Source organism: Chiloscyllium plagiosum, unplaced genomic scaffold (assembly GCF_037043375.1).
Source record: "Chiloscyllium plagiosum isolate Xiang-an unplaced genomic scaffold, Cpla_swu_hap1 HiC_scaffold_32, whole genome shotgun sequence".
NCBI lineage: Eukaryota > Metazoa > Chordata > Chondrichthyes > Orectolobiformes > Hemiscylliidae > Chiloscyllium > Chiloscyllium plagiosum.
The window spans coordinates 11,049,553-11,075,922 of record NW_028270170.1 but is presented as its reverse complement, the minus strand read 5'-3'; the positions used below and the strand labels follow the sequence as shown (position 1 = coordinate 11,075,922).

At 42.2% G+C, this 26,370-nt stretch overlaps 1 protein-coding gene across 3 annotated transcripts in view; it reads left to right on the top strand.

The window, feature by feature from the left end:
- The first annotated feature begins 2,491 nt into the window (after positions 1 to 2,491).
- Positions 2,492 to 26,370, top strand: part of LOC122539800 (F-box/LRR-repeat protein 20) — a 138,711-nt gene continuing 114,832 nt past the window's right edge. The window contains exon 1 of one of the 3 annotated variants that reach the window (XM_087977777.1): positions 2,492 to 2,554. In XM_087977777.1, the coding sequence (XP_087833903.1) occupies positions 2,525 to 2,554 (30 nt within the window). In that variant the 5' untranslated portion in view covers positions 2,492 to 2,524. Of the gene's footprint in view, positions 2,555 to 3,179; positions 3,255 to 5,019; positions 5,128 to 26,370 lie in introns of those variants that run through there. The other 2 variants (XM_087977776.1, XM_043674861.2) reach the window with 2 other exon arrangements.

Genomic DNA, 26,370 nt, shown 5'->3' with positions numbered 1-26,370 from the left:
GTTCTTTTGGGGTAATTAGTGATCAGCAATAAATGCTGGCCAGTCGGATACCCGCGTTGTCAGGATAAATTTGCTAACAAGTATGATTGTCCACTGTAGACATTCCATGGCACTGGACACAGGATCTGTGGATCCTTGTGTGGCTGATGAGCCTGATCTTTGAGCCACATCTCCAACCTCACTTTTGGCAGGTGTTTCTAGGAAGTGGAAGTCGTCCGTTGCCTTGAGATCGCTTGCATTCCTATCTCTGGTTCCTTTTCTGTACTTCCTTTTACTGATGGGTGTTTTCAAAGAATTGTGTCTTTACATACAGAAGTTTCCTCCAAGTCAGTTTCTTCTGAACAAAGGACTCACATACTTGGGTATCTGTGTTACATGTCTTGAGAGAAGCCTTCAGCAAGTCTTTGAAATGTTTCCTTTAACCTCCTCTTATGCGAGTGTCTTCCTTGAGCGGACGAAGACGATTTGCAGTCAAAACTCAGGAATCATGAACACTGAATTCTGAGGTAGGGTCACTGTATTCAAAAAGTTCTCTCTGCTTTCTTTCCCCACATGCTGCTGAGTTTCTTGAGCATTTCATTTTTGATGTGTTTCAGATCTCTGGCATGCCATTCTTTAAGAAAATAAAGAAACCCAGCAGGAGTGGCAAAATCTGTAGAAAGAGAAACAGAGTTAACGTTTAGAGATCCTCTGTTTTATTGTCCTAAGCATTTGCCTTGCCCGATGCCGGGGAAGTTATGGGGAGATTATCATGGCCTCAAGGCTTGCTGCAATTAGATGCACACTGATTTACAGTTCTTTCGGCTTGTTGCAATTAAACTGGTTGCCAGTGTAATTTGTAACCATTATTATAACTATTTTTGAAATTAAAGGAAGGGGAACTGGGCTCTACTGCTGATGTCTCGTGTATGTCCGGCACCACTGACCAGCAAGGAGAAAGTGAGGACTGCAGATGCTGGAGATCAGAGTCTGGAAAAGCACAGTCAGGCAACATCCGAGGAGCAGGAGTGTCCACGTTTTGGGAATAAAGTTAAAATTACCCAACACCAGGTTATAACTTTGTGCGAAGATTTGTAGCTCGGGTGTTCGTTGTTGTGGTTCTGTTCGCCGAGCTGGCGAATTTGTGTTGCAGATGTTCCGTCCCCAGTCCAGGTGACAACCTCAGTGTCCAACAGGTTTAATTGGAAGCACTAGCTTTCGGAGCACTGCTCCTTCAGGAATGAGCCTCACTCTCCTGCTGCTGGGATGCTGCCTGACCTGCTGCGCTTTTCCAGCACCACACTCTCAACCAGTGACCAGCAGCAAACACCTCTCAGGGCAACATTGGAAGGGGGCGGGGCCACAACAAGGGTGGGCGGTGCTTCAAGGAAGGGGCGGGGCACACCTGCGAGGGGTGGAGCATCCAGGAACCCAGGGGGGGTCAGGGCGAGGAATCCGCTAAGGGGGCGGGGAGTGAAAAGAGGCGGTGCATAATAAGGAAGGGGCGGAGCTAATTTGAAAATGGGCGGGGTCAGGGGAAGGGTGGAGGTCAAGACTCTAATTTCCAGCATCTGCAGTCCTCACTTTCGCCTTGAAGGGAACGGGACGAGGCTAAGCGGTGAAGGGGCGGGGCTAAGCGGTGAAGGGGCGGGGCTAAGCGGTGGAGGGGCGGGGCTAAGCGGCGAAGGGCGCGGGGCTAGGCGGTGAAGGGCGGGGCTAAGCGGTGAAGGGGCGGGGCTAGGCGTTAAAGGGGCGGGGCTACGCGGTGAATGGCGGGGCTAAACGGTGAAGGGGCGGGGCTAAGCGGTGGAGGGGCGGGGCTAAGCGGTGAAGGGGCGGGGCTAGGCGGTGAAGGGGCAGGGCTAAGCGATGAAGGGGCGGGGCTAAGCGAGACCAGGGACTCGAAGGGGAAGGGCTCAATGGATAACGGGCGGGGCTCAACGGAATGGGGTCACTGAAGGGAGGGACTCAATGGGTAAGGGGCGGGGCTCATGGGGGCTGGGGTGGAGCTCAGTTAGGAAAGGGGCGGGATTCATTCTTGATTCTCCCGCGAAGATGACATAGACGCAGAGGCCGGTCTTCCCACACGTTCGGCCCCGCCCCCAGCACGCTGATTGGCCAGCGCCGGTCAGCTGATGCCCCGAGGCGGAAGTCTGGAATTAAAAGGCGACGTTTGGGTTTTAAAGCGCGATCTATTCTTGTAAAGGCAGGGTCCGGGTGGTCGGCCGGCCTCGGGTTATAGAGCAGGGGAGGAGAGCCTAGCTGTTGGGTGGGAAGGAGCAGGGGTTGGGGAGCGGATTTGTAAATAAACCGGTTAGCCGGGGGGGGGCCCGGGCTTGCGGTCCAATCAGGTGCGAGGATGTTGGCAGGTGGGTGGAGTGTCGTGTCTGTTTTTGTTTTAATGTTTTTGTTGAAAAGTTGAAGAAGGCAACGGGAGAGAAAGACCGACACAGGGACCGAGAGATAATTCCCTCCGGTGTGTGGTGGTTGGGGGAGGGGGGTGGGGGGGGAAGGTGGCTACGGGAGAAGCGGCGGCGGCGGCAGGATGAATGGAGTCACCAAGAGCAGGTTCGAGGTGAGTCAGTCGGTGGTTGCTAGGGAGGGTAGGAGTAGAGGCCTCAGCCGTGCCTCTGCCTCCGCTAGGCCGTCCCCCCCCCCCCCCCCCAACTCTCCTTTAGACCCTCACCCCCAGCTCCTATCCCCCTCACCCTCACCCTTTACTGCTGTCTCCCCGCTGAGCCAGGCCTCGGCAGAGGTACCGCATTCCTCTCCCTTTCCCCGACCCTTTCCCAAATGTGATCCCACTTCCAAAGCGCACCTCCCCTTGTGTCCGAAACACACTCTGGCTTCTCTCTTCCTCGTCACCCACTTCTCTTTTTCGTAAAAACGTATAAATCCAACCTCAGATGTCGTAAAAGGATTTTTCTTTTCACTTCCTTTCATCATTCCTCTTTTGGAGCAGGCTGTTTATTCCTTTGTGTGATGTGCAACAGCTGATGAAAATGTTTTCAAAAGCCAGTGTGCTATTTATTGTCGTCTGCTCATTTTTCTTGATGGGCCTTTTTTTTTTAAATCTTTTAATCTCTGATATAACTTTATGGAAGTAAACGTTCATTTTCACTTTTCTTGATCTGTGTAATAAAAATGGGCATTTTTTATTTTCCTGATTTTTTGTTTTTACAAAGTGACATTTTTCTGATCTTTATCTTTACAAAATGTGCATTTTCTGTTTTTTGCAAGTGAACCTTCTTCATTCAACTGACTTTTTTGACAAAGTGAGCAGATACTTTTTTTTATTGTTTTGGATTTCTAAATGTGAATCATTGTTTTGAATTCAGTATTCAAAATGATTTTTAATTTGAGTGACTTTCTTTAAATGTTTAACTTAGCATTTTGTGCTTGGAGGTATTATTCTTGCATGATTGTTTTGGGCATTTTAAACACAATTCCTGTCCTTGTGCTGTGAATTTGGCATTTAATTTTCTAAAAAAAAACAAAAATTTATTAAGCAATAAAAACTAACATCAGACTGTTTTAGTTTTGGGTGTTTTTAACACACCCAAGTACTGAGTTTAGCATTATGATTTCAAAAACTTCTTCCTTTTTGCATAAACAGCTTCTTGAAAACTATAATTGCTATTTGTGTTTTAGATCTCTAATGATTACTAAAGAACAAAAGGGCTTAAATAGAACAGGATGAAAAACTGAATAATTGAATATGAACTGTAAGGGTGATATCTTCCACACAAATGATATTTCATTGTTTTTGATTTTTGTCTGCATTTACTGAGTTTAATTTGGATGGGGATGAGGAAACATTTGCTTTGCACTGTGTTGGAGGCATTTTTAACAGAGCTTATTACAGGTAACAGGTAGTTGTAATATCTCAACATGTAGAGATGCAGTTGTAGCTGGGTAGTTTCCTTGGGTTCCATTAGTTATAGTGTATAGCTATGGTTAATTCTGAATATCAAGATTTGAGATCGTTAGCTCTGTGCATATAGGCAATTCTATCCAGTTGTAAGCACTTTCTGTATCTTCTGTACTTTCAGTATTTTGAGTCCTTTCCTGATTGTATGTATACATACAATGAAGATGCATGCCTTCACAAAAAGTAGCGAGAGTAAAATAATGAAATCCAATGTGAAATACGTAGTGACGGTCTTGAAAAGATAGATTGGTGTATTAGCTCATGTTGCTGTATTCTAATGTATAATGAGATAAATTGATGTTATTACCAAGTCCAGTACTGTCAAAAAATTAACAACAAAAATAAAGTTCAATCTCTCTTCTCTCTCCCTACCCCTCCAAGAAAATTCGGGACAACAAATTTGATTTCTCCCTGAATTGTGCCATGCTAGCAGTGGTGGCCACACCAGTAAAGTTGTTCAACATGCTGCATGAAATTCCTAATGCCTTTTAAATAGTTACAAATTATCTGTCTTTCTACTATGAGAAAGGATTGAACGATGTGATGAGTTAATTTGTCCAAAAAAGGAACTTGATGAATTGAATGCCCTTTATTCACAAAACATGCTGTCATATTCTTGGCAGAGGTAGAGTAGACATTACTATGGGAGTCTGAGTATATTCTTGCATGTGACAGGAAGAACCAGTGATACAGGAAAAAGCTTTTCTTGTGATGCCAGGAATTTGCATTGTTGTTTTTAATACGATTTGTTATTAGACTGTCTGGTAAGCAATAGTAGTACATTAAAAGAAGAGAGAACCAAAGAAACAATATTAGATGAGTGCATTTTGTGGACTAGCTGAAGGCCAACGAAAATTGCTTTGTGTGGTTGTTGCCCATGAACCATAATCGGAGATTATATTGAACTATGTGACTGCAGAACTGCTTGACTTAATGGCAATTTTATATATTTGTCTGTTTGCGTAATTGTAAGGTAATACTGCCAAAATAAATTTTCTTTGTTTATTTTTGCTCTTGCTTCAATGTTACAATCCTTGCCAGTCTTCCAAAAGTGTCTTGAACACAGCACTTGCCCAGACCGAGAATGGTACAGTTTTAGGAATGAAAATTTTTTTTTGACAGGAATGCGAGAAAAAGTAAAGCAGAGTGACTTCTTCATTCTGAGTGTCTACTTGGAAAACTTAAGAGGAATCATTTTGACCTTTGTCAGAATTAAGGTAACATGTAATGTATCTTGACCCAATCATCAGTTTGTGATGAACTATTTAATTTTGGCTCCAGCGTCAGTAGAGGTGGAAGAGGGGAAATAATCATAGTTCTTGCTATTAATCATTGTCCAGTGATAAATGGTATATGTGTAAGCAACAGCAAGCTGATCTGTAATGATTTCCCCGACACTGGAATAGCTTGCTGGCAAGTAGATGTGGTTTAAAAAGTCATTCTGGAGTGATGCTCTACCTACCTATCATCTAATGTGCTACATGTTATGATACATTTCCCTGCAGTGCTGTTGCTGGTTAAAACATTTGAGGTATTTATTCACCCCATTTTAAAATTCTTGCCTATTTGGGGTGCATTATATGGGTGAAGGTGGACTTGAAGTCCAAAGTAGCCATTTCCAATGAGGGAGTTAGAAGAATCTCATTGCTTCGATCAGTAGTAGAGGGTATTGCAGTCCAGTCTTAACTTATACTTGGTCATCCATGTGTAATTTCCAACAGTGTTTGGGTATGGTCTTCTTGTTAAGAATGAGACTCTTGCTGGATCTATTTTTCTTTTTCTTTTCTTCATCTGTCCAGCCATGGGACACTAAAATCCTTACCAGTTGCCTGGTTTAGGTCAGCTAACTTTACATGAGCTAGTTATCAAACTTGTTTGGGTGCTTTTGTGTGCCTGTTATCCCCAACAGTGTCCTTTATCTATTGATCCATCAGACCCATGTCTCAACAGTTTGTTCTGCATATTTGAGACAGAGCAAGCTGTCATTACAAGTCAAAGAGACAACGTTATCCAAAAACACCTCTCCAGCCCTCAATGTCAGCAGTATAGAACTGTATCCCTGGGGTACCAAAGGCCTATTTCAAGTTTGTATGTTAGCCAAGATTGGCTGGTTTCATGTGACTGACTCAAGTCCTGCATTACCATTTCTAATACCAAAAGAACAAATTGATTGACTAGGAGAGTGAACAAAGAAGTGGAGGCTTGAATATAATATGGGCAAAGTTGAGGTTTGGTAGAATGAATAGAGGTGTGGACTATTTTCTAAATGGGGGTAAAAAAGTTTTGGAAATCTGAAGTACACTGGGACTTGGGAGTCCTAGTTCAGGGTTCTCTAATGGCTTACTCGGAAAGCAAATGCAGTGTTGGTGTTCCTTTTCAGAGGGCTAATGTACCAGAGCAGGGATGTACTGATGAGGCTGCGGAAGGCTTTGGTCAGACTGCATTTGGAATATTGTGAATGGTTTTGGGCCCTGTATTGAAGGGAGATGTGTGCTGGCCTTTGATGGCTCTACAGGAGGTTCACAAGAAGGATCCCAGGAATGAAGAGCTCCTCATTTGAGGAACATTTGAGCACTCTGTGTCTGTACTGAGACTTCAGAAGGGTGAGGGGTCATATCATTGAAAGTTGCAGAAAACTGAGAGACCTGGATAGAGTGGACGTGGAGTGGATGGATCCTCATCTAACGAAAACAAGCACAGCCTTGGCTTGAGGGAATGACCCTTCCGAAACTGAGATGAGTCGAGAGTGTGGTGCCAGAAACATGCAGGAGGTCAGGCAGCATCTGAGGAGCAGGAGAATCGATGTTTTGGCTATAAGCCCTTGAACTGCTTGTCGGATGCTGCCTGACCTGCTGTGCTTTTCCAGCACCACACACTCGACTCTGATCTCCATCATCTGCAGTCCTCACTTTCTCCTAGAAACTAACATTAGATTAGATTACTTAGTGTGGAAACAGGTCCTTCGGCCCAACAAGTCCACACCGACCCGCCAAAGCGTAACCTACCCATACCCCTACATTTACCCCTTTACCTAACACTACGGGCAATTTAGCAAGGCCAATTCACCTGACTTGCACATCTTTGGACTGTGGGAGGAAACCGGAGCCCCCGGAGGAAACCCACGCAGACACGGGGAGAACGTGCAAACTCCACACAGTCAGTCGCCTGAGTCGGGAATTGAACCTGGGTCTCTGGCGCTGCGAGGCAGCAGTGCTAACCACTGTGCCACCGTGCCGCCCATAAATGAGGAGGAATATTCTCGGGTGGAGAGTAGTTGATCCATGGTGTTCATTGCTGCAGAGGGCTGTGGAGTGTACTTCAGACCGAGACAAGTTCCTTATTAGCAAAGGGATTAAAGGTTACAGGGAACAGACTGGGGAATGGGTCTGAGAAAAATATCGTCTGTGATCGAATGGTGTGCTAACTCAGTCGGCCAAATGGCCTAATTCTGCTATATTTTATGGTCTTGTGCTTGAAAGGACAAAGCTCAGTATGTAGACACTGAATGTTTTGAGGGAATGGATGCTTCAGTGGGGAATGTTGGAGTTTTGAGGGATGAGCTTCCATTCTGTTGCCTTCTCATTCATCTTGGTTCTCTAACTTGCGGTAGAGGTTTCAAGCAGTACATCTCGGGAGTGTTTAGTATACTTTAAGCAATTGTTGCTTCATGTTTGTAAATTGCCTTTCATCTAGGCATCATGATGTTGGGTGAGCTTGGAATAATTGATTATCCAGCTGCCTTGCAAGAGAGTGTCTGAAGGGAGAGCAGTTTAAAGATCACTTGGGAAGCTTTTATTTTAACTTTGCTGAAACCAACCAAGTGTCTACCTCTCAGTGGCAGTGAGGTACATGTTAGTGCATGCAGCAGCTAATTGGTCTTTTTAAAAATTTATGCTTATTCACAGCTCCCTGCTGGCCGCAGATTACATAGCGCACACCATATAAAATGTCAGTCCCTGGGGAAGGGGATAGGGAATAAAGTGAGCTAATAGAATAGTCATTTTTATGAATGCTTATTTAGTAGCTGAACAGATTTAAATTAAGCTAAACTTTTTTTTGTCCATGTTTCCTTTATTTTTGAGTGGTCAAAGACAGTTTGGGTGGAGTGTGTTAGCATCGTTAGGTGGTGTGGACTTGCTGTAACAATGAGATCTAAGGTATATTTGTCTATGGATGTCAGTCCCTGTGGAATGGTGTATTATTCCAAGTGGAGCATTTGACAATGATCAATGACAGCAGTGTAATTTCCATAGGGAGAAAAAGGTTAGAGTAATGCTTGTGTGTTTTGTATATCATTAGTTATGATCAGTAACACACTCCCCATAACTGCTTCTGCAACTAGATGATTGTGTACTATTTCAATTCCCACTGGGTGTCTGGCACCATATTCTCCTGGTTTTAATTTCAAAGTTCAGATCTTGTAAAATGTGGAACTCTTGCACAAGGAAGCAAACTAGGAAAATGTCTTGTCCGTTTTGGATAGTGGAAAGCAGATTTTAAGGGTGAATGATTGTGGTATTTTGAGGTGTACTAGTGTCTAGAAGTCCTGGTGTATGAGTCACATAACCGGGGAGGCTTCTGGGATCCTGGCCTTACTTTTGTGTTCAATTCTCTTGTAATAAAGATATAATGCTTCAATTGAACAGAACATTGTTGAGACCGCATCGGAAATAGCGTGTAAAGTTTTGCTGTCTCTTTTTTAGGAAACATCTAAATACATTAGAGGCGATTTCAGAATGGGTTCATGAGTTTGATGCCTCAAATGAGCAGTTTATCTTTTTTGAGAAAAGATTGGATATACTTGGCTAGTTTTCACTAGGGTTTAGAACATGAAAAGATGAATTGATTGAAGTGTATGCAATCCTGGATGTGGAAAGGATGTTTCCTCTTGTGGGTGAGTGCAGAACGAGGTGGCATTGTTCTAAAGTTAGGGAATGCTGTTTGCGGTAGAAGTAAGATTTTGTTTTATTTTCTCTGAGGGTTATGAGAATTTGGAACTTGCTGCCTCAAGGTGATGGAGGTGGACAGGCAAAGGAATCAAAAGTTGTTGATTAGCCATTAACTTATTGAGCGATTGGGGCCCTTCAAACCTTCTCCAATGTCCTACTTGGGCTCCTGATTTGTAGGTTCGTGTGTGATATCCACTCCCAGTAAACCCCATCCTCTACAATTTATGTCTGTTATTTACTAACATCTTTCCAATTTGTTTTATTTTGGCCTTTTTTGAATTGCCCCCAATTTGAATAAATATGTTTAATTATAGAGATTACTGAACATCTTGCAACAGAACCCTGTTCATCTGCTTGCTTGCTTTCATTTTTAAATTTGATTTAATATTGGAATTTGAGTTTCTTGAAGTCATAGTTTGTTAGGGAATCATGGAGCACACACCACTCCTCACCAGCTGGGTTATATTTTCAAATCTGTGTAGAGAATCTTATTAAGCAAGACTGTCCAAGCTTTGCATCGTTTTGAGCACCTTAGATGCTTATCTTAGATCCTAAAGGGCCATGTACAAGTTTAAATAATCTCCATGTATCCCAAGCTGCACATACTAGATTGTGATATTCTGATTTACCATTTATCCATTGTATCTACAAAACAAATGTTTAAAACATATCCAGATATGCCACACCATTAAGAGGAATGGATTCGATAATGTAGTATCAAGTAGAAATGAGTTGTCTTGACTTTGGCTGCTGGCCTCATGCACTGTCCTTGGGCTATAATTAACATACCTCTGCTATTTACCTAGGGTAGTCAGTCAATCCAAATTAGCCATGATGCTTTGATTTAGATAATGCAGGAATGGAAAAGTTTATTTGGTCTGCAATTGCAGCCTTGAGGAGGTTGGATAGTGCATTCTTACATGGGATGGTTATGTATTCAAGACACACTCGAGCAATTTGAGTACAAGTTCACATTTGGTACTGAGGGAGCACTGCACAGTTGGAAGTGCCTGCTTTGTAGGATGCAAAAGATTCACTGGTACAATTCCAAAGAAGTGTTTGGCACTTCTGTGGTATCTTGACCAATATTTGTGTCTCAACCGCCTTTTGCTAGATAAACAGGTTACTGGCCTCTGGTTGTTATCACAGTGCTATTTATATGATCTTCCTCTTGGCAAAACTGGCTGCTGTGTTTCCTCTCTTGCAGTAGTTGGAATAATTTTCCATGTAGGTGCAATAAATGCTGATGAAGCTATTGATTAACTTATTGAAAAACTTATTGTTTTTTTCTGAGCATTGGGCAAAACCATGAAATAGGTCCTGCACCCCTGCAGGAATCCTTTGACTAGATTTTGGTTAATTGTGGCATCACGAGACCAACTGGGAACTCACAGCCTTTCCAATTCTGAAGTGAAGAGCAGTGTAGTAAATGGGCATAAGATCTCCATGGCGAAGTGCAACATTTCTACGGACACCTGGGAGTCTCTGGCCCAAGACCTTCCAAAGTGGAGGAGGAGGAGAATCTGGGAAGGTGTCGAGCACCTTGAGACTTCTCATAGTGGGGGGGAAAGAAATGGAAGCCAGGTGCAAACAGTGAAGGATCACACTGTCACACCAACCCTCCAACCATCGCTTCCTGTGACCACCATCTGCCCCAAGTGTAACAGAGTCTGTGGTAGCTGCATCAGTTTGTTCAGCCACCTACAGACTCTCCCTGAGAGTGGGGGCGAGTCATCCTCACCTGCAAGGGACTGCCAATGATACGCATTTGGGCTCTAGTTTTTGAGGCTTCAGCTCAAACCTCCTAGGTTGTAAGTGAGTGGTAATATTCTAGGCTGCACAAGGCACAAAGGGAATTTTTAAAAAATTTTTACTGATTTCCTAAATTTAAAAATTAATTCCGTGCTGAAGTTTCACTTATTTCAAGGGTTATTTTAACTTTTTAGAATATATTTTTCAGACTTGCTTTCCAGGGCGACATAACCACATCACATTTGCTAAGGCATGTTAAAGTGTCTTCATTCTTTTCCTTCATTGGATATGGGCATTGCTGGCAAGGCCCAAATCGCTGTGAGCCCAGTGGCTTGCTAAGCCACTGCAAGCAGTCGGTTTCAGCTGAGCATGACTCAGATTAGATAAGAACATAGTTAACAATGGGGTGCTGGCGGCAAGGGTGATGGGCTAACAAGATGGAAAAGCAGTCATTATGTAGAGCCATTTAACAATACTGGAAGCGTTCAGTATGTAAGCTAGTTTAACTAGGTAAAAAGTATTCATTTTGTGAAACCAGTTATTCTGTAACAGCAGATGGCTTAATCTTTACTGTTGATCCTTGTTGAATGTAGTGGTTACCCAATTAATGTATGTTGCCTTATCTGGATGGTCCTTCAGTAAAATGACTATATAGCTTATTGAGAAATTGCTGTTCCAGAGAAGAGTGTGAACTCATGTGTCTGTGACACAAGCAATTGTTCTCACTTCCCTTCAGGGCCTGGAATAAAGATGGAGGAGGTAAAACTACTGAGTGTTTTTGCTTTGGGGGGGGGGGGGGGGGGTGGTAGTGGGAGGTGGAATGGGATGACACCTGGACAGATCATGGTAAGGATACAGGTTTCCTTTCTTAAAGGAGATTATTGAACCACTTGAGTTTTTACAGTAACCCACCACAATTGTCAAAAGTCTGAGACAAATTTTATGTTTTAGAATGCTGTAATTAAATTCCAGCAGCTGCTGGGACAACACCTGAAACTATGTACCTGGAGCCTTACCCTGCGCTGCATTACTGTGACATCTCGACCTTTTGGCATATTTTGAGAGCTTTTTGTGTGCTGTGGGGAAGAGGGAAGCCGTTTAATCCTCATGCCCTCTGTTGGTGATACTTGTTCCATTTATAATCGGAGAGGTTAGGCATAGTTGTGGTACTTTTTTCATTTTCCTTTCTGTCTAATTTCTGCCATTGATTTGCACACTATCACGTTTCCCCCTTAATGGCTAGTAAGCCATGACTGGCAGATTTAAATGTTGGCTGATATGAACATCTTGTCTCAATTTTTCTTCCAAATGAGAGCTTGTTTGCATATACAGAAATGTATTTGTCCTTGCAAATCATTGTGTATTTTATTTTGGGAACATGATGTACAATTGTTCCTTGTTGGACCTTGTTCTCCTAGAACAAGCTATTTGTTTACAAGGTGTAGTGCTGAGTTAACTGTTTGCAGATGATTTTGTACAGTGTTGATATTTTTGTAGAAATGAGGTGCTTGGGAGAGTGGGCATAAGGCAATGATCTGGTTTTAGCTGTTCAGAAATATAAATTACTTGTCTGAAACATTAGTAGTTTATTGAACCAAGAACTATTTCTCTGGTCTTGATCCTGTTCCTTTGCAGAGATTTTTGTTTTAAACTAACCAAATCTTTGATTGTGGATTCTAACAACTTTCCCCACCCACTACATTGGACATGGCATTACACGATTAATTATTGTGGTGACTTTGTGTATTGTGGAGCAGGGCTATAGGCTACTGATGGAGTTCAGTTGCAGATAGTCAGAGTTGGTAGTTTTGTGAGGGAATGTTGTCTTGAGGTAATGTGACTTCCACCATCCCTTCCACTGCTCAATGTAATGACCCATTGTGGGTTGGCTCCAATAGCAAGATGTACTCATCAGTACCTTTATCAGCGTTTGTGACTTCATGCTATTCAGCACATATCTGAATAGTGATCAGCTGTAGTAGCCTGGTATTTTCCTCCAACCTGTCTTTTAGCCCTGGGCCTACACAGATGCTGTAGGTTTGGTGTTTGTTTTCTGTGCACAACAGTAATTATTAATGTGTTGATTCTGAAACAGTTTGACTTTGAACTGACATAAACAGCATGGGAGGTCTGTTGTTTTGTCAATTCCAGATATTTTTTAAAAAATTGTGAACCCCTGTCTTGTGAAATGTTCTATCCAATAACTTGCTTTGATCACATATTTTGATCAATATGTGATATATATCACGTGATATATAAATCAAAGTTAACTTTCATTTCGAGCTGTAGTAAGAGCAGGCATCTTTTTTTCAATCTTAAGTCAGCAGAAATAAATAACTTGTCAAAGTTATTCCTTCAAAATGCTAAATCTACGAAGGAAGCCTATTATGTGCATAAGCTAGATACACAATACTGTTAAATCTAAATCAATGCACATTTCTTGCTGACTAAATTTGAATCATAACACTCTCATAGGAGATGTACTTTAACAGACTGAAGGTAGTGGCAGTGAAGGGCTGTGGCACAGGAGAGAAAGAAGAGGTTAGGGCTGGTCATGGTAACAGAATTAGAAGTGGTAATTGCTTGGAGTTTTAACAGTTTGCATGTTTGCTGGTATTGCAGAATTAAATAGCAAGGTCTTTTGGATTAAAATTTGCATTTTTTTTTTAAAGCTGCCCTCTGATTAATTTTCCCAACAAAACTATTGAATCAGTTGGTTCAGCCACAATTTTATACCAACCCAGTCATAACACTTTGAAATGCCTTGTGTAGTCAGACTCTGTCTGGCCGTTATGCATCATTCTGGGCATTGCTAACATCAATTTACCCATGCCCAGCTTTGTTTCTCTATCTTGTGTAATTATAGTGTCAGTACTTGCACTGTTTGCTCTAAGTCAGGAGAACATAGGTTCAAACTTCACAACAGATATTCGAGCCCATGTTCCAGGCTGACACTCCTAATACAATGCGGAGAAAGTGATGCATTGTTTGAAGAGCCACCTTTGAGGAGATGTTGAACTGAGGCCCAAGCTTCCCCTTCCAATGGATGTAACAAATCCTCCTCCTGTTTGGAGAAGAGCACAAAGTGTCCTTGGTGTCGTGGTCATAGTTTATTCCTCAAGAAACATCACTGATTCAATTCCTCCATCTTAGCTCTTTGAGAATTTAATAAGGTTAGATTTCCTACAATGTGGAAACGGGCCCTTCGGCCCAACAAGTCCACATCGACCCTCTGAAGAGTAACCCACCCAGACCCATTTCCCTCTGACTAATGTACCTTAACACTATGGGCAATTTTAACATGGCCCATTCACCTGACCTGCACAACTTTGGACTGTGGGAAGAAACCGGAGCTAACCACTGAGCCACCGTGCTGTTAACTGTGAACCAGCTGGTTATTCCTCCATTGTAGCAGTGACTATATTTCAAAAAGTTTTTTTAAAAGCTATTTGAGACTGGAAATCACTAAATGTCGTTTTTGTGTTGAAATGAGCTTCTGTATTATATTTTAAATGAATTAAACTTAAAGTAACTGGTTTTGAAAATGTTTACAGATTTGACAACTCAAATTGATGTTCCTTGGAGATACTCTGACCGTTTTGATTCTAAACAGAAAGTGAAAAGGTTGATTCTTGCAAATGAAGCCCTCACCTCATCAACTTGCTTGTATTATTGTTGAGTATTTGTTTTATTCCGTAGTCTGCCTGCCAAATACGGAGAGAGAAAGCAGGCAAAGGTGACCTGTTGAGTGAGTTTGGGAAAGATTGGACTATACAGTCTTGCCTGTATTTCACACTCATTGCCGCTGGCTGATGTGGAAGAGATGTCAACTGCAGCTGTAGGCCACTAATGTTTTTTTTTCTCCCTCGCTGCTGTATCCTCGGAGCAGTTGTTTGTTGATTTGCTGTTTCTGTTAGAAAATAATGAAGCTCTCCACTGAGTCTGGAAGTGAGTGACCTATTGTGCTAAGATGCAATAATGTAGCTTGCCTAATGACTTGGTGATTAAAGTCATTAAGGCTGTACAGATGAGAAGGGCTACTGTATACATGACCTATTCCAAAAACAGCAGGCAGGTCATAATGCTGGAGCTAGTGGCTTATCCTGGTGCTGATGTAACTGCACCTCCCAGAGAGAGTCTGGTGGGCTGGCACTGGCTGGCTGTGTGTCTGTCTCTGTGTGACATTTATTTGTATGTGCTGCTGGAGGCATTAAACACTGAATCATTCTATATGGCAGTGCTGCTGCTGAAGCCAGAACTGCTTTTGGTGGTGGCCCCGTAATGAGAATTGGTCTCTCAGACACTTTAATAGCTGCTTTTTAATTGATTCCATTTTATTTGTTCTGTTGGCATCTGAGCTGGTTCTCCTCATTTGTAGTACTCTTTAGGGCTCCTTTTATCTCGGCAGAAATCGCGCGTCAGTTTTCTGCATGTCTAAATGGGATTTAAGAGTGGTCATCGGTTCATAGAATAGAATCCCTACAGTGTGGAAACAGGCCCACTACAGACCCTCCAAACAGTAACCTTACATTTACCCCTGACTAATGCACCTAACATACACATCACTGAACACTATAGACAATTTAGCATGGCCAATTCACCTAACCTCCACATCTTTGGACTGTGGGAGGAAACCGGAGCACCTGGAGGAAACCCACACAGACATGGGGAGAACGTGCAAACTCCACACAGTCGTCCGAGGCTGGATTCGAACCCAGGTTGCTGGTGCTATGAGGCAGTAGTGTTAACCACTGAGCCACCGTGCTGCCCTTGCACCTTGAATGAGATTAATCACCTGCTTTGCCTAGAGTTTTGCCTTACTTTAATTTGTATACGCTGGCTTAAATCTGCTAAATCATAAAGAAAAATCTAAAAATTTGAAACATGGTCTATGCCTGTTGCCATTTTCTATTTAGCCGATCAAGCTCATTATTCATTCTATTTGTTATGGTTGTGGCTGGTCCCCTCTTGCAATGCCATAATATTGCTCTCTTCCGTGTTCACCTTGGCACCTTTTTAGCTTCTACAAAAAAAAGTTATCTCTTCCTTTTCTAAAATATATTTCTGACTCCCCTCCATAGCCTTCCATAGTAAACAATTCCACGGGCTCGCCGTCCTCAGTGAAGACATTTTTTTTTTTCAATCTTTGCTTAAAGTCACCACCTAAGTATCCTGAGACTAAGACCTCTTGGCTTGGAGAAACATTGTACCTGTAACCAATCTGTTCAGCCCTGTCAACTTTTTTGTTTCTTCTAAACACCAGTGACTACACGTCCAGTTGATTCCACCTCCACTAGAATTGCTGGTCAGTCATTTGGAATCTCTGGTGAACCTTCACTGTACCCCATTTAAGCCAATTACACCTCTTCTTAGACAACAAGATCAAACTGTGCATAATACTCCAGGTGTAATCGCACTGATTTTAGTGAGACTTCTCATTTCTGTACTCTAACCTCTTTAACAATGAAGGCCATTTGCTTTTGAATGAATTATCTACCTAATCAATCTGGTTTCCTATCCACTTGCTTTCCTGAATGCTTGCTTTCAGTGATTTTGGGGTATAGGAACACTCTGGTTTGTTTTTTTTTAATGCACGGGCATTTTCCAATCTATCACAATTTAAATAATACTCTGCAAATCTGTATTTTTTCCAGCTGAAGTAGATAACTTCACATACCAGAAGAAATGGGAACAGGAGTAAGCTGTTTGCCCCCTTCACCACCCCGAGCCTGCTCCGTCGTTCGGTAGGGTCATGGGCAATCTGACAATCCTCGCATCCACTTTTTCCTGTGTCACCAGTGATTCCCCATCTGGTCAAGAATCTAACTTCCCCCTTAAATATGCGCAAGAAAAACTCTGCCTCCACCGCTCTCTGTGGCAAGGAGTTCCTAAGACACTCCAACCTCTGAGAAAAGAAATTCCTCTTTTGTTTTTTGGTCAGTCTTAAATTGGCATCCCTTTATTCAGCGACTGTGCCATCAAGTCCTGGACTTTTCCATACAAAGAAACATCCTCTCAGCATTTATCCAGTCAAGTCCCATAAGATTGGTACATGTTTCAATGAGATCACCTCTCATTGAATAAAGTCTCTTGACCTGTGTGTCTTCACTCATAAGGCAATCCCTCCATACCAGGGATCACCGTAGTAAACCCTCTCTGAATTGCTTTTGATGAAACCATATCTTTCCTTCTAAATGGACCAAAACCGCTCAGTAGTTGAGGTGTGATATCACCAACATCTTGTACAGTTGCAGTACAGGCCCCTTGAAATAAGGAGAAAGTGAGGACTGCAAATGCTGGAGATCAGAGTCTAACAGTGTGGTGCTGAAAAAGCGCAGCTGGTCAGGCAGCATCCAAGGAGCAGGAGAATCTGGGTTTCAGGCATAAGCCTTTCATCAGAAATTCCTAATGAAATGTTGACTGTCCTGTTCCTCGGATGCTGCCTGACCTGCTGTGCTTTTCCAGCGCCGCAATTTTCAATCCTTGAGATAAAGACCAACAGTCCATTGACCTTCCTGATTATCCCCTTATTCACATCATACTGTCTCTGCCATGCATTTGCCCATTGACTCAACTCGTCTGAATTGTCCTGAAAGCTCTTTGTTGCATCCTTCTCAGCAAATAGCTCCGTGTCATCAGTAAACTTGGAAATATTGCATTTGATTCCCTCGCTCAAATTGAAGTCCGACTTCCATTCTTCATAAGTAGAGTTTCCATGATCTCTTACGCTGAATCAAAACATGACACTGGAAAGTTAGTCCTGTTTGCAAAGCTAAAGCTGTAAAATTGAATTAATCGCCTTTGAGAGTTTCTGATAATTGTTTGTGGATTTTCAGAAAGACTCTCAGAATTAGGCTCTTTTACACACAGTGACACTAATTGCAATGTTCTTAAGTTAGTGTTATTCTGCATAGCAAAGTAGCTGGCCAGTCAACTGAGCTACCTGAACTCTCTTTAGAAATTAGTACACAGTGATTAACTGTAAAAGTATAAAAATCCCACCTGGCCAGTCTTAGAACCTGTCTGAACCAGTTGATTTTAAAATAGTGAAAAATCATGCTACGGTTCTTTTAGGTATGGTGCTCCGTATGAAATGACACTTAATTACAAGTACAGGTCATTCTGCTATGGCGCATGAATTTGCTGTAATGCAATTGAGTTGGGGACACTTTGCTAACGTGCTATTACATCTCCAACACTTTAAATGCTGTTTCTAAAGTGTGGTTTTTCTATAATGCGGGGTTGCACGAGAATGCAACCATAGCGTCACAGAAGAACTACTTGTAGTCGCAAGATTGTTTAAATGTATGATGGACCAATAACCAACATTACAAATCATGGCCATTCTGCATTCAAAGTATTTGTCAGTGCTAGCGGATTTTCCATGGTGTTGGCCACTGTTTGATGGTGCGCTGGTTTATAATAACAGGAGTGATTACTACCATATGATGCATCATTTAATTGTTCTGACAATGGGGCATGTGCATCCTTTTCAAGATGACAGATGAATGACCAGACCTCAGGTGCCCTTAACCAATCAGTTTAATTCTGTCATAAAACTTTTTTGTATCTGTTTAATTTCAGTTTGCAGGTCAGATCTCCAAAAACTTTGGTATGTAATACACTAACATTTGAAGTGGGAAGTGAGGTATTTGAGTGATTTGAATGTATTATCATTACTTTTAATTATTGTGGCCTTGGGTTCTCTACTGCTATAAATTCTGGAACAATCTTTTGGACTGACAAACTGCTTTGGATCTGTGAATTATTGCAGAAGTCTTGTTGTCACTTGAGTTATCCACCTAGTTTTTAGATCTGAATCATAATGGAGAACTGAATGATCTGTTATCTGATAGCATAATATGAGGGCAGGATTTGTGATGTCAGTGGTTGTGGATGCACAGGGTATGGGTTATTTGGACCTAATGCCTGCAGTATCACTTTGGAACAGTTTCTTGTGGAAACAAGGTACAACATTTTAGTACTGTCACTGTTGCTTTAGACCTCCCAAATAGACTCCAGAACTCTGTCTATTCCTCTGATATTCTCCTGTTATGTCGTGTGCAGTTTCAAAGCTGCCAAGCGTTGAGTTTATATTTGCATTACAAAGCTTGCAGGCAATTTCTGCATCCCATGTCCCCAAGTCTGGGACTTGCATTAGCATTAAATTGTCAATGTAAACTATAAATGTTTCAAAACTAGGTCCTCCTTGTGGGGTTACAAGAGAATGAGGGAGAATTAGCTGGGAATAATGGATGTTTCCATCAATATGAATTTAGATAGTATGGAAAATTGGGTTGGCTTTTTATTTTTGAAGACCTATACTCCTCCCTGAAGCAACCCAATATCCTATGTGAGTTTGTTCCGTGGTCCACACTTCTTTTTAAAATTCACTTCCATTGAGAGATCCTTCATCTGTGATTATAAACATTTTACCCTGCAGCTTTTTATTTCACAAAAGTTCTGTGTTGTCACCACTCACTTGCATAGTAGACATTAAACCCCACTATTCCTGGAATCATCACAAATGAGACCATTTAGTCAAGCTATCCAAAGTCCTCAAGTTACCCGTTAAGACAGTATTGTTAAGGATATTCGAGGCTGAGATGGACTGGATTGTTAATCAGTGAGAATTTGGGTTAAGGAGAAAGGCAAGGGAAATGGAACTGAGGGTTATCAGATCAGCCATGATTTCATGGGATGGCAGAGTGGACTTGATGGGCTGAATGGCCCACTTCTCTCCTACGTCTTATGGATCATCAATCTTAATCCTTGCATTTTCCTGGAATGTGTTTTTATTTCCCTTTTTTTCCTATTGACAGCTAATCACTTTTTATTTCCATTCATAGAGATCTACAGGATGAAAAATGGCACTTCAGTCCAACTTACCCATACCATCCTTTTTACGCAATTTTAAACTAGTCCCATTTACCTGCGTTTAGTCCATATCCCTCCAGACCTATACCATCCATGTACCTGTCTAAATGTTTCTTAAATGATTGAAATGGTACTCGCTTCCCCCTCTACCTTTGGCAGCCCATTCCAGGCACTAACCACCCTCTGTATGGGGTAAAAAAAAATTACCCCTGACCCATTTTGTATTTCTTCCCTCTTTCCCCTTAAATCTATGCCATCAAATTTTAGACTCCCCTACCATGTGGAAAACTGTCTGCTATCCATCTTATCTATAGCTCACATGATTTTATATACCTCTACAAGGTATTGCCCCTCAGTCTCCTATGCTCCAGGGGGAAAGAAGTCCCAGCCTCTTTTTGTAACACAAATCTTCCAGTTTAGGTAGCATCCGGGTAAATCTTTTCTGTACTCTTTCTAGATTAATAATATCCTTTTTTTCTGTAGTAGGGTGACCAGAACTACACACGCCACGGAAAATGTGGCCTCCCCATCGTCTTGCACAGCTGCTACCAGGCATCCCATCTCCAATACTCGATGCTTTGACTGATGCAAGCTAGCATGCTGAAAGCCACCTTCGTCATGTTATCTATCTGTGACTCCATTTTCAAGGAGCTATAAATCTGGACCCCGAGATCTTTGTTCTATACCACTCCTCAGGGTCCTGCCATTGACTGGAAGTCCTACCCTGGTTTGCTTTACCAAAACGCAACACCTTGCATTTATTGAAATTAAACTGCACTTGCCATTTCTCAGCCCGTTGGCCCAGTTGATCAAGTCCATTGATAAAAAGCTGGCATGTTATTGATGTAACACTACTTGGAAACCTTGTGCTCTGTGGTTCTTAGCACAGATCCCTATGTTCAAAACCTCGCTGTGCAAATGTGTCCTTTTCAGTCGGCCATTGTCTTGAGTCTTAATGTGCCTTAATAATGCCGAAATATTGGACGTGCAGTAAGGCCAAAAGCTGCAAAACAAAAGCCTACAACTGTCTGTAAATGGCAGAAGTGAGGACTGCAGATGCTGGAGATTAGAGTTAAAAGTGAGGTGCTAGAAAAGCACAGCAGGTCAGGCAGCATCCGAGGAGCAGGAGAGTCGACATTTCAGGCAAAAGCCCTCATCAACTGTCTGTCAATGTCCAAGTGCAACAGAAAAAGCTTCACAATGAGGGTGTCAGCATTTTAAATGAGAGAGATTTAATGTATCCAGAGTTCTTCTAATGACCCAAGCGTAAAATATGAAGGACCCATTGTGTATTTCCAACGTTTTTTTATTTCAGATAATTTCCCCTGGGGTTATTTTCCTTTCAGTAAGATCATAAATCTCCCAAGTAATTCTTTAACAAATTTTAGAGCAATATTTGTGTACCCATTGCAGTTTTAACAAGTTTTGATTTGGTAGATGATTTGGTCCTTTTTAATAGAAAGCTATTTTAACTGTTAAGGAACTTTTTCATTTTTCTAAAATGAATATTACACAAGTTCATTAACCATATGTTGTGGTTCTGTTCGCCGAGCTGGGAATTTGTGTTGCAGACGTTTCGTCCCCTGTCTAGGTGACATCCTCCGTGCTTGGGAGCCTCCTGTGAAGCGCTTCTGTGATCTTTCCTCCGGCATTTATAGTGGTTTGAATCTGCCGCTTCCGGTTGTCAGTTCCAGCTGTCCGCTGCAGTGGCCGGTATATTGGGTCAAGGTCGATGTGCTTGTTGATTGAATCAGTGGATGAGTGCCATGCCTCTAGGAATTCCCTGGCTGTTCTCTGTTTGGCTTGTCCTATAATAGTAGTGTTGTCCCAGTCAAACTCCTGTTGCTTGTCATCTGTGTGTGTGGCTACTAAGGATAGCTGGTCGTGTCGTTTCGTGGCTAGTTGGTGTTCATGGATGTGGATCGTTAGCTGTCTTCCTGTTTGTCCTATGTAGTGTTTTATGCAGTCCTTGCATGGGATTTTGTATACTACGTTGGTTTTGCTCATGCTCGGTATCAGGTCCTTTGTCCTGGTGAGTTGTTGTCTGAGAGTGGCTGTTGATTTGTGCTGTTATAGTGGTCCTAGTGGTCGCAGTAGTCTGGCTGTCAGTTCAGAAATGTTCTTGATGTATGGTAACTTGGCTAGTCCTTTGGGTTGTGGCATGTCCTTATTCCGTTGTCTTTCCCTTAGGCATCTGTTGATGAAATTGTGGGAATATCCGTTTTTGGCGAATACATTATGGGGTGTTCTTCCTCTTTTTGCAGTTCTGGTGTACTGCAGTGTGTTGTGGCCCTTTTGAACAGTGTCTTGATGCGACTTTTGGTTGTGTTGGGGTGGTTGCTTTCATAGTTCAGGACTTGGTCTGTGTGTGGGGCTTTCCTGTATACCTTTGTGGTGAATTCTCCATTCAGTGTTCTCTGTGCCATCACATCTAGGAATGGGAGTTGGTTGTCCTTTTCTTCCCCTCCTAGTGAATCGGATTCCTGTGAGTGTGTCATTGATGATCCGGTGTGTGTTTTCTATTTGTGTTTTTAATGATTACTAAGGTGTCATCCACATATCTGACCCAGAGTTTGGGTTGAATTTGCGGTAAGACTGTTTGTTTGTTTGTTCTAATCTTTGCATTACTGCTTCTGCTAGGAGTCCAGAGATGGGTGAGTCCATGGGTGTGCTGCTGATTTGTTCATATGTTTGGTTGTTGAATGTGAAGTGTGTTGTGAGGCACAGGTCCAATAGTTTGAGTATGCAATCTTTGTTTAGGTTCCCCGTCTTGTTGTCTGTTCTGTATGTCCAGTAGGTTGGCTATTGTTTCTCTGGCTAGGGTTTTGTCGATAGAGGTGGACAGTGCCGTTACATCGAATGAGACCATAGTTTCTTGTCTATGTGTATATTTCTGATCACAGAAGTGCTTCACAGGAGGCTCCCAAGTACTGAGGATGTCACCTAGACAGGGGACGAAACGTCTGCAACACAAATTCCCAGCTCGGCGAACAGAACCACAACAACGAGCACCCGAACTACAAATCTTCGCACAAACTTTGAACTAACCATCTGTGGAGCTCTTGCTTTGTTTTTTAAAATGGCATATGTCAATCTACTCTCTTCCTGTCTGTGGTGGGGGAGTGATCTGTTGCTTGAGGAGCTTAACGTTATGCCTCTTGTCAATCTGCATCTTTCCCCAATGTTCACCTTTGCTTAATATTCACTTTAGTTGCAGTTCAAACAGTTCATTCCTGTTGGACTGTTGATGAAATAAGCAATAAGGGTATATGGAGTGCACAAATGTGCACATGCATGTAAATGAATTTTGTTGTTCATTGAGATTTTGCATCATGTTAACCATGGAGTGATGCACGACTCGATTGCTTGAGCGACCTACATCCCCCATCTGTGTTACTCCTCATGGAGAATTCCATAATCCATTAGTAAGGAATCGAGTATGTCTTGGCTCAAGTTTTTCTTTCATTGCAATCTGGATGGCACAAATCAGGACAGCTTGCTCAAATTGCACCTAATAGGTTGAAAATCACAACACCAGGTTATAGTCCAACATGTTTATTTGGAAACACTAGTTTTTTGGAGCGCTGCTCTTTCATCGGGTGGTTGTGGAGTATAAGATCGTAAGACTGAATTTATAGCAAATGTTTAGTGTGACGTAACTGAAATTCAGTATTGAAAAAGACTGGGGTTGTTTAAGTCTCATCTTTTAGAATGACCATGCTGGTTTCAGTTCTTTCATATCTAAATCTCAGATTTTTTTTTTTAAAGTTACATTCTCAGGTGAACTGTAACAATAGGTGCCATGTCAGCTCAATAATGCATTGAAGGTGAGGTGCCCTGTGGAGGTTGTCTGTGCTGAAAATGTGTTGCTGGAAAAGCGCAGCAGGTCAGGCAGTATCCAAGGAGCAGGAGAATCGACGTTTCGGGCATGAGCCCTTCTTCCTGAAGAAGGGCTCATGCCCGAAATGTCGATTTTCCTGCTCCTTGGATACTGCCTGACCTGCTGCGCTTTTCCAGCAACACAGCTCTGATCTCCAGCATCTGCAGTCCTCACTTCCTCCTAGAGGTTGTCTGTGCCCCAATGTTCAGACTAGTTCTATTTCTGAAAAAGGGATTTACAGAATTTTACATGGGTTCATGCAGTTTTTAAGCAAAATAGAATGTAATTCTGCAAGTACAAATTCACGCCACAAACGTGTGTGTATGTGTGTATGTATGGTAGAGGGTCTGTGTGAGTGTAGGGGTGTGTGATGCAATGTGGCCACCTGTAATGTGACTTGAACCCAAGATTCCGGTTGAGGCCATCCCGGTGGGTACCGAACTTGGCTATCTCTGTTCGGCCACTCTGTGTTGTTGCTTGTGCTGAAGTCTGCCTTAGAGATGGTTACCCGAATGTCCGAGAGTCAATGTCCTGGACCACTAAAGTGTTTTACTGTTGGACTGTAACCTGATGTTTTAACTTTGTACACCCTAGTCCAAAACTGGCACCTCCAAATCATGAGCACCTAATGGGGGTTAAGAAATGTAGTAATTGGTGATAAGGAAGAAATAAAGAATTTGAAATGAAATCCAGTCTGTTGCATTGCATCTATACGAAGACGCTGAAGCCACTGCTTCTTGCGGTTTCTTAGTAAATGTGCTGGGAGAGGAGTTAACGAAGGCTTTCTACTAAAATAACTGCACTGTGAATTTAGCTTGTATTGTACAGCAAGTGCTGTGGAATGGCTCCCAGTGGACAATGTACCATTTGATGTTCATTTGGAAGTTATTTGATCACCTTGCTCGTGAGCTCAAATAAGCCCAAATGTATTCCAGGAGACCTTTTTAAAAGATATACTTGTCAATATTCATAGGAAATTAATTTTCTACTCGTTACTTATAGCAAAAGCACTGATAAGTGGCAGTAAGTAAACATTGGCAAAAATTCAATGCAGTCATATACAATACTCATCAATAAGAGTGGTTTAATATTTAATGAATTGGTTTGTACCTGAAATCGCAAGTTTTATTGATGTTTTTGGATTGTTCTTGAGCATTTTTTTTTTTTGGAAGTGTAGTTTTGCGGGCTGGGGTGAGAGCCTGAGTGTTAATGTAATAAGATATTATTGCATGTGAGTGCAATTTTAAAATGAGTGAGCAGCACATTGCTGTACTAATGTAAGGTGCCAATACATCAATTGTGGAATGGAGTGTTATTGGCGTGATGCTGTTTGTTTCGTTCCAGGTCTCTAGCTATACTGTTTTGATTAAACCTACAAGAGGGCCTATATAAAATAATAAGTGGCACATTAACATTTTAAACAGCCATAAATATAAGGTACTACATATTGGCAGAGAAAAGTGAATGCTTTCTATGCTTTGAGGGCAAAATAGGTAATGGTTAGTGGTATGAGAGATATGGAGGTGCTAATAGACTTTGCACGTGTAATCGCACTGCAGAGCGACATTTCATGAAGCAAACTGAATACTGAACCATATGTCAGAGGTTTGGTTCAAATTTTATAGTTATATCAAATCCCTGTTTGAATAGGATGCCTAGTTCTTGTTACAATGATGCCAGGGCAGTATTTGAGCAATATTCAGAAACACAATTTTTTTTTTTTTTTGTTTGCTACCACAGAGCACAGGGTGACTGGTTAGAGAAACTGACTTTTAACCTTGAAACAGGAAGTGAGGTGTTAGGAGAGATCTTAGAGGCGATAGTGAGGACTGCAGATGTTGGAGAAGTCTGAGTCGCAAAGTGTGCCACTAGAAAAAGCACAGCACAGCAGACCAGGCAGCCTCTGAGGAGCAAGAGAGTTGACAGATTAGGCTTGACCCTTCGTCTGGTTAAGCCCAAAACATCGATTCTCTTGCTGCTCAGATACTGCCTGATCTGTGTTTTTTCCAGCACTTTTTTTTAATCAATTTCGGATTTTAAAAAACATATGATTTTTTTGAAAATCCAGAATGCAGTTACATACTAGATAGTTTTTGTAGTACTAATAGTTCCTGTAAATTACCCTTCAACATTCCATGAGCTGAAGTGTGGCTTTACCTGCCCGATATCTTTTGTGAATCTGCATTGGAGTTAGATTCTTGTCATGTCACGTCTTTACAGGTGGTAGTAGGATTCAGTTTTCTCTCATTGAACTAAGACTGTAAGCATTAAGACAGTGGGGAAAATGAGCGATGTTTAGTGCAAGAGTGCATGTTGTGCAATTATGTTTTATTGTTTCCCTGTTAAAGCATTCTAATATTTAGAAATGTTCACTTGTGTATCAAAGATTATAGCTGAAAATGTGTTGCTGGAAAAGCACAGCAGGTCAGGCAGCATCCAAGGAGCAGGAGAATCGACGTTTTGGGCATGAGCCCTTCAGGAATGAGGAGTGTGTGCCAAGCAGGCTAAGATAAAAGGTAGGGAGGAGGGACTTGGGGGAGGGGTGTTGGAAATGCGATAGGTGGAAGTAGGTTAAGATGAGGGTGATAAGGTGAGGGTGATAGGCTGGGGTGGGGGTGGAGAGGTCAGGAAGAAGATTGCAGGTTAGGAAATTTCTCCAGTTTCCTCATATATCCCCTCCCCCACCTTGTCTCAGTCCCAACCCTCGAACTCAGCACCACCTTCCTAATCTGCAATCTTCGTCCTGACCTCTCCACCCCCACCCCCACTCCGGCTTATCACCCTCATCTTAACCTCCTTCCACCTATCGCATTTCCAACACCCCACCCCCAAGTCCCTCCTCCCTACCTTTTATCTTGGCCTGCTTGGCGCGCACACCTCATTCCTGAAGAAGGGCTCATGCCTGAAACATCGATTCTCCTGCTCCTTGGATGCTGCCTGACCTGCTGCGCTTTTCCAGCAACACATTTTCAGCTCTGATCTCCAGCATCTGCAGCCCTCAC